The following is an 8,529-nucleotide window of genomic DNA, read 5'->3' on the forward strand; positions in this document are numbered from 1 at the left end:
GAGCTGGACACCTGAAAGACAGACACAGCATTTAGACCTTGCAGGAACATCTCATAAGCCCCTTGCTGTTTCCGCAGGGGGAATTTCTAAAGCACACACAGACAATGGGGAGAAGAGATTACTAACACCACTGCTTACATCAGCATCAGATTGATTTAGCAGCCTCAAAACTCTGTCTGGACTCCCTAGCTGACCGGGAGCAGCCTGCAAGCTTCTACTTAGCAACAAGTGCAAAGTCAAACTCCATGTCCATATTCACCAGAGAACAACACCCACATTTTTCATGTAGTAGTATTGACACAGGATGACAGACTGGAACAGAATTCCTGTCAGACGATGTGGAACATCTGCTTGACTGAATAGTTACATTTACATATTGCTGTAGAGCTCTGCAGCGGTCAGTCCCTCCTCTGGGCACACACAACAAACCCAGAAGTCACCTCACCACCACCATCCAGGCTGCGTGTCTTCTCCTGATCTACCACCTGCTCAGAGAAGTGACCTCACAAGTGCAAACCCCCAACACACGCCTACAGCTGCTATGGACTGCAGAGATACACATTTCCTCAAAATAACTTCCCCCGCCATGAACCACTGCTGCCTGAGCAGGTACTCAGACAAAAGAGACCTCACACTCAACGCCCATGCCTAACACACACTTTGGGAAGAAGAGATTATTAGCACCACTGCGTACACCAGCACTAGATTTATTCAGTAGTTTAAAAGATCTAGTTGGACTCCCATGATGACCAGGAGTAGGCTGCAAGCTTCTACTTAGGAACTCAACAAAGTCAAGCTCCATGTCCATGTTCACCAGAGAACATCATCCACATTTGAAACGTAGCAGTACTAACGCAGGATGACAGAGTAGACTAGAATTTGTGTTAGATGATGGGGGACATCTACTTCTGCTTGATTAATTTGTTGCCTTTCTCTGCTGCTGTAGAGCTCTGCAGGGGTCAATCTCTCCTCTGGGCACGCGCAACAAACCCAGGAGTCACCTCACCACCACCATCCAGGCCATGTCGCTTCTCCTTACCTGTCAGCTGCTCACAGAGAGGGGACCTCACAAGAGGAGGCATGGGCAGCTTATTGCTGCTGACCTAGGATGCGCTGAATCAGTTTCCTCAGGACATCTTTGAGCTCCTTGTTCCTCATGCTGTAAATGAGGGGATTCAGTGTTGGAGGCAGCACCGAATACAGAACAGCCACCACCAGGTCCAGAGCTGGGGAAGAGAGGGAGGGGGGCTTCAGGTAGGCAAAAAATGCTGTGCTGACAAATAGGGAGACCATGGTCAGATGAGGGAGGCACATGGAAAAGGCTTTATGCCGGCCCTGCTCAGAGGGGATCTTCAGCATAACAGTGAAGATCTGCACGTAGGACACCACAATGAAAATGAAACACCCAAAGAATAAAAAAGCACTAACCATAAGAAGCCAAATTTCCCTGAAGTAGGCATCTGAGCAGGAGAGCTTGAGGATGTGGGGAATCTCACAGAAGAACTGGTCCACTGTGTTGCCTTGGCAGAGGGGTATGGAAAATGTGTTGGCAGTGTGCAGGAGAGCATGGAGAAAACCACTGGCCCAGGCAGCTGCTGCCATTTTGACACAGGCTCTGCTGTCCATGAGTGTGCTATAGTGTAGGGGTGTGCAGATGACAACGTAGCGCTCATAAGCCATGACTGTGAGAAGACAATACTCTCCTCCTAACAAGAAGAGAAATAGAAACATTTGTGCAACACATCCTGTGTAGGAAATGGCCCTGGTGTCCCACAGGGAATTCGCCATGGATTTGGGGACAGTGGTGGAGATGGTGCCAAGGTTGAGGAGGGAGAGGTTCAGGAGGAAGAAGTACATGGGGGTGTGGAGGTGGTGGTCACAGGCTACAGCTGTGATGATGAATCCATTGCCCAGGAGGGCAGCCAGGTAGATGCCCAGGAAGAGCGAGAAGTGCAAGAGCTGCAGGTCCTGTGTGTCTGCAAATGCCAGGAGGAGGAACTCACTGAGGGAGCTCCTGTTGGACATTTGTTCACATTAATCACAAGGGCTGTTGAAAGGAGAAAAGACATTAAGAAGTTAGGAGAGACTTTTATAGAACAATAAATAAATAAATATATAAATAAATAATTTTCTTCTTAACAATCCCATATTGCTTCTCTCTTTATTGGGATGCCCTTTGTGCAGTTCCCTTCCTCCAGCTCTCATTTATGCTGGCTGAGTGCGTCATGAAGAGCAAAGACCTCTGCCCATGGTCCCAAGTGTCTGTCCTACTGTACCTGCAGGGGGTATGTGAGAATTTTGGTGACTCACTCTGACATTAACAATTTCTGTTAAGTGAAATCCATTCCTCTTGTGGAAGGGCTTTGCAGCATCTTCACTCCCAATTCTAAACAATAAGAATTGCAGAAATGTTTTTTGAGGATCTTTTTCATATTATTTTCTTTGAGATGCCCCTGTCACCCCTGGGAGTGCTCTTTAGAGCAGAAATCCTCGGCATTTCTACTCTGAGTCGTGAGAGGAAAACATCCACTGTCACTTGGAGTGGGAACATCTCACCTGCCTGTTAGTCTCATTCCCAGCTCTCCTGTGCTAACACCTCTTTGAGCTGGAGGATGATGTTACTCTAAAAAGAAACCAGCCCCTGCTGAGAGCAGACGGATCCAGTGTCCAAGTGCAGATCTCCAAAATTCCCTCCCTTTCTGCAGGCACCAGAGGGAGGTCTCCACACTCCCCTTCTAGCCAAGCACCTCTGCAGCTTCTTCATGGGTATCTCAGATATCACAGAGGTGCTCTGAGACAGCGGAGCCTTTCTAGAGGGCAGCTCGCAGCCTGGCAGGACACCACAGGGAAACTCTCCTTAAGGGAGAGTCAGCTCATTTCCCAACCCCATGGACTGCATTTCCTGGGGCTCCACATGTCAACATCCAACCCCAGAGAGCCCAAGGACAAGAACAGGAGAAGCATGGAGGGGAAACAAGGATTAACAGTGTGATCCTGCTGCCAAGGGAGGCAAGGAGAGAGAGATAGAGGGGCCAGACTTGGGAAAGCCTTCACCTTACCCAGCTGGGCATGCAGCCCGGCAGATGGTGTCATTGCAGGGCAGTTTTCTCAGCCCCTTTGCTGGGCAGCATGAAATGGGCCTGAGGAAGGAGATATGCCCTTCTCCTCTGCTGGAGATCTGGCTGCAGGGGAGGAGGCTCATGGCCTGGACCCCATGGTTGTCAGGACAGAGGCTTTGCAGGGTGAGAGAGGAGACACAGGGGAGGAAGGTGCTCAGAGGAAGGTGCCTGGGAGCTCTCTCTCTGTCTTACGGTCTTTTCCCAGTCAATTCTAACAGACCTCAACCCACCCTCTGGGTGCTCAGCTCTGCCCTACAGAAATCTCCTGGATCAGGGCACTTTCCAGGGGCATCTCTCTGTATGCAGGTCCTAAGGAACAGGTCACATAAACCCTGGGGAGGTCAAAATTGTGATGTTGATGCTGTCTGGAGGCTAAGGTGAGGATGAAGCAGCTTGGAGAGATTTCTCATAGACCTATCAATCTCTCGTAGTGAAGGCTTTGGAGTCCCAGTTCCTTGCCAAAACAGAAAACACTTTCATTTTTTTTTCTCCCTGACAGAATTAGGGAGAAAACTGGAAGCACAGAGACCAGAAGAAAAGCTCCTTCCCTTTCAAGTAGCCCTTCTCCTGATCTGCCTCTTGAAAAGATCCCTTGGACATGTCCAGTGCCTGAGCTAGAGCTGTGAGCAACCTTGACCCATGTGTCACCTCTCAACAGAAGAACAAATCTAACCCACTTTGGATCACTCCTCTCATCTAGAGCTTTGTCCCAAAGTAGCACAGTGAGCTCTTCAGGCAGGCTGAGCGCTAGCTCTTGCAGGCAGGAGATTCCCAGGCACACAGCACCCTGGGGCTCAAGGACACTGCTCTGAATCACAAACCTGGGCAGACCTGTGTGCACACCCCCAGCTTCACACCCCTGCATCCATCCCTAGAAGAAGGGAGCAGCATTCCCTGTCTCTCTGACTGTGTGTAGCTGAATCCATGCTCTGAAGCATCTTATATGACTTCTTATGCCCTGAAGGAACCACAAGGGTGATCCTTAAAAAGTCTGTCAGCCAAGATAGCCTCATTTGGGCTGGGTTCAGGAGACCCCTCCAGGATCCTCCGTAGCATTGCCCTGCAGGCAGAGACCTACCGTATCAGGGGCTGGGAAGATTTCTCCCTCAAGGAGCTCTCCTCTGTCCTCCCACTCAAAGCTGCTTTTCACTTCTCTCTGCCTCGTCTCATCTCATAGCAGCAGCAGCAGGCAGTGCCTGGAGCCTTGCTGCTCCTAGCAGAGGAGCTGCTCCTGGACAGAGCTCTCTCTGGGCAATGCTGTCAGATTGCCATGAGCTCCCTCAGTCTCAGGATCCTGGCCCTGCTAAGGAGCAGGGGCCCAGCTGTAGGCATGAATTTCCCTGTCCCTTGGGCTCCCTCCTCCTGGGAAATGTTCTCTGAAAGAGACAAAATAATCACCAATACTTCCTCTCTAAGCACTGAGGAAAAGCTGATTCCGGCATTGCAAATTGTCTCATCAGAGGATGGTAACCTGCAAGAGGTGGAAATGTCCCACACTGGAAGCCCCTATTCCTATCTCTTAACTAGGCAGGACTCCTTGATGGGGTCAGGAAGGGAGTTCATTTACCCATGGTTCAGGTGTTGATTCAGAAGAGTCAGCTGAGGCATCTCATGGCAGTGTAGAAACCCCCAGGCTGGAATGGGATTCAGCTCCCTCCCATGAACTCTACAACACACAGGAGGTGGGATTCTGCTTGCTGAAGCTGAAGTGTGCACAACATAAGTGTCTGTGTGCAAACTCCTTGCCTAAGCTGTTGTAATCAGTGAAGGTGGAGAGTGGGAGTCAGTTACCTGGTAACACCTGGTGACAGTTACAGAGACGAAGGTGGTCCAAGGCATGTGCCAGTGTCTGTTTGCTCTGATGGAGCAAGGCAGAGACCTGCATCCTTCCAGAGCATGAGGTGGGGGCCAGGTGGGGAATTTCCTTGGACATCTGAAATGACACTATTTCCCACTATTGTTAGAGCACCACCCACTATGACACAGAGACACACGGAGATGCCCACAGTGCAAACTGCTAATGTAATTCAGTGTAGACCCTTGATTTAATAAGATAAAACAGTCAGACAGGTCCACGTCAGATGCCTGGGGTTTTTAGCACAACCATCTCGGACCTACAGGACAGCTATCCCTTTCAGAGTGGTTTCTGGGCAAACACTCCCGGTTATCTAAGGCTTTTCTACCTGTGCCCAGACCAATGAATCCCACCACTGCCTTTAGGGAAAGTCCATCCCGTCTGCCTCCAAGCATGCTGCATAAATGGGAGGCACATCACAACAAGGTCTCCACTCTAGTCTCTGCACTCTCAAACCCTGCTTGCCTTCCTCCCCCTCAACGTCATCTCACCCCTGGAGGGTTTGAACCAGGACTGGGCTAAAGATGACCTCAGGATGGCTGGGTCACAGGCTGCCCAGGCCCAGGGACTTCTTCAGTGCCACCTTGTCCTGCCTGGAGATGGATTCCGTTCTGTCACAGGCCTCATATTGCTGCAGAGTCAGCTCAGGCATCAAACCCCTCTCCTGATGTTTAGACACAACTCGACTGTTTCTCCCTGGCCTTGGGCACTGCAGTTTTTTTTTCTTTTAGTGGGAACCTTCTTTAATCATTCCATTGCTACCTGCTATCTATGCCAGCATGGCTCTGCTCTGAAGTGGGACCGTTGCACACACAGTGCCCTTGGCTCTTGGAAACAGGTTTTTACCATGATCGATCTGCTCTCAGTGCCACACCTGAGGCTCTGCAATCCAAATACGCACAAATGCATGCATCTTGGGACACAGTTAGGAGCATATGGAGATGCACAAGCTCTCACGGGCCTGAAACATCATTGGAATGACTGAGATGTGGTGAGATCACTCATGGGAGTGGAGGGCTGTGCTTGCAGAGTTCAAGCACTTCAGGAGAGACTGTCAAGGAAGATGAGAAGGGACGATTTCCTTTATGTGAAGGGAAAGCTCAGATGTGTGGAGCTTTTGCATGGGATGGAAAGGGTTTGGCTGAGAGCTTGTGGGTGAGCGACACCGTGAGGGTGACATCATGATGGGTACTACAGACTACCCAGTCAGGGTGAGGAGGTGGATGACATCTCCTGTTAGCCAAGTGATAAAGTCTGTCCATCAGAGACCCTGGTTCTTCCTGGGGGGACTTTAAGCCTCCTGACATTCAATGGAAGGGCAAAGAGCAGAGCGCAAGCAGTCCAGGAGGTTTCTGAAGGGCATCAAGGACAACTCTTTCATACAGCTGCCAGAGGGGCTGCTAAGAGTGATGCTTTCTTGTATCTGGAAATTTGAAACAGTGAAGAATGGATCAGAAATGGGATAGTAAGTGTCAGCCTTGTCTACTGTGACCATGAAAATGTGCATTCCTAGGTCTTCAGGGAGGTGAGGAAGGCTAGTAGCAGAGTACAGACCCTGGACTTCAGAGGAGCAGACACTGGCCAGTACCTGGGACTGATGGGAGGACCCATGAGATGCAGCTCTTCAGCTCCCGAGGCCACTAAGGCATCATACCAGAAGCAAAAGGAAGGAGAAGCTGTAATGGAAGAATTTAGAAATATTGCCCAATAGGAATGATGTTAGGGAAGAAAAACTCCTGTAGGACTGACACTTGCAGGGGATGCCAAGGGCATAAAGATGAGCTACTACTGCTTCAGTGAGAATAAAGAATAAAAAGGAAAAATGTGGCCTCACTGCTAAATGGGACAGGGAATCTTGTAGCAGCAGATGCAGACAGGTCTGAGAACACAGCCCCTTGTTAGCTCCTGTTTCCACAAGCAAGGGCTCCTGAGCTGTTGTGCCTTGAGTCAGGACTGCAGAGGAGAAAAACAGGCAACAATGGATGAGGTTAGTGAGGGATTTACTTGGGAGAACTCAGACTATACAAGTCAATGGGGTTGGATGGGCTGCATACAAGGACACTGTGAGAGCCGACTGCTGTCACTGCAAGGCCACTGGCTATCATCTTTGGAAGATTGTGGAGATGGGTGAGGTCTCAATGTCTGGAGAAAGGGAAATGTTACAGCCATCTTCAATAACGGCCACAGGAACAACCTGTGGAGCTGCAGGCAGTTCACCCTCACTTTGGTGAGGCGTGAATCATGGAATGAATCCTCTCAGATCACATTTCCGGGAATATGATGGAGAAGATGCCTGGGAACCGTTAGCATGCATTTACCCACAGGAAATTGTACCTCACCAGTCTGACTATCTGCTATGAATAAAGAGCTGTATTTGTGGATGGAGAAGAATAAATGTCTTTTCCCAAAACTTTAGCAAGATGTTTGACATTGTCTCCCACAGTATTCTTGCATGCACATCAGAATGTTTCAGTCTAAAAGAGCAGACAACTGGATGGGTAAAAAGCTGCTTGGTTGGTCAGGCTCAGAAGGCAGTGGTGAATGGGTAGTACTCTTCCTGGAGGCCATGGAGAGGAGGAGCACCACAGGGTCTCTCCAGGAACTTGTCCTGTTTATTAATGACACAAAGCAGGCAACAATCGTCATGCTTGTAGGTGATCTCAGACTGGGGATGTGGTGGGGGGGCAGCCATATTCTTGAGGGCAGCCATTCAGAGGGACCTGGGCAGGCAGGAGGAATGGGCTGTCAGGCATCTCAGGGAATTCAGGCACCTCAGGGAATTCAACGAGGCCAAATGCCAGGTCTTGCACGTGTGATAAACCGACATCCGGTAGTGTTACAGACTGGGGCCAAAGTGCCTGGAGAGCAGCTCCGTGAGAAAGGACCTGAAGGTTCTGGTGAACAGAGGCAAAACAGGACCTAGTAGCATTCCCTGGCAGCAAAGAAGGCCAAAAGCATTGTGAGCTGTATGACCAGGAGCACAGCCAGGAGGTCGAGGTGAATGATGATTGCCTTCTAGTTAGGATTCATTAGGCCACATCTAGAACACTGCATCCACTTTTGGTTTCCCAGGAAAAGAAAGAGATTGGTAACTGGCAGCAAATTTGGCTGAGGGCCTTCAAAATAGTCTGGTAGCTGGGGCACTTGCTCTGTGGAGAAGCACTGGAACTGATTGCCAGACAGGCTGTGCAGTGTCCTCCCTTGGAGGTTTACAAGACCAGACTGGATGAAGACCAGAGCAATATGGTCTAACCTCAGAACTGATCCTGCTGTGAGCAAGGCGATTGGGCTAGGGACCTGCTGAGGTCCCTTCTAGCCTGAAGGAGTCCATGAATCTTCCCATTCTTGATCTTCCCTTATTGATATCAGGGAAAGTAGCTAGGTACCCTGTGACAGTGGAAGAAGGCCAACTTTCCTGTCCTCCTCCAGTCAGAAATATTCAAATGCAGGGCTTCTTGGCAGGAATCCCCCAAAAGCCCTGATCAATCCTTTGCTTCGCTTTTAATTTCCTCATCTTTTTTTCTTTCTCTTCTTTCATGTTTGTCTCCTCTACCA

General features: G+C 49.8%; 1 protein-coding gene across 1 annotated transcript; it reads right to left on the minus strand.

The window, feature by feature from the left end:
• Nucleotides 1-1,089: 1,089 nt before the first annotated feature.
• LOC134154305 (olfactory receptor 14A16-like) lies at nucleotides 1,090-2,025 on the minus strand. The gene has a single exon (XM_062601057.1). The coding sequence runs from the start codon at nucleotides 2,023-2,025 to the stop codon at nucleotides 1,090-1,092; it is 936 nt and encodes a 311-aa protein (XP_062457041.1).
• Nucleotides 2,026-8,529: the final 6,504 nt, after the last annotated feature.

Source organism: Rhea pennata, unplaced genomic scaffold, assembly GCF_028389875.1.
Source record: "Rhea pennata isolate bPtePen1 unplaced genomic scaffold, bPtePen1.pri scaffold_23_1, whole genome shotgun sequence".
NCBI lineage: Eukaryota > Metazoa > Chordata > Aves > Rheiformes > Rheidae > Rhea > Rhea pennata.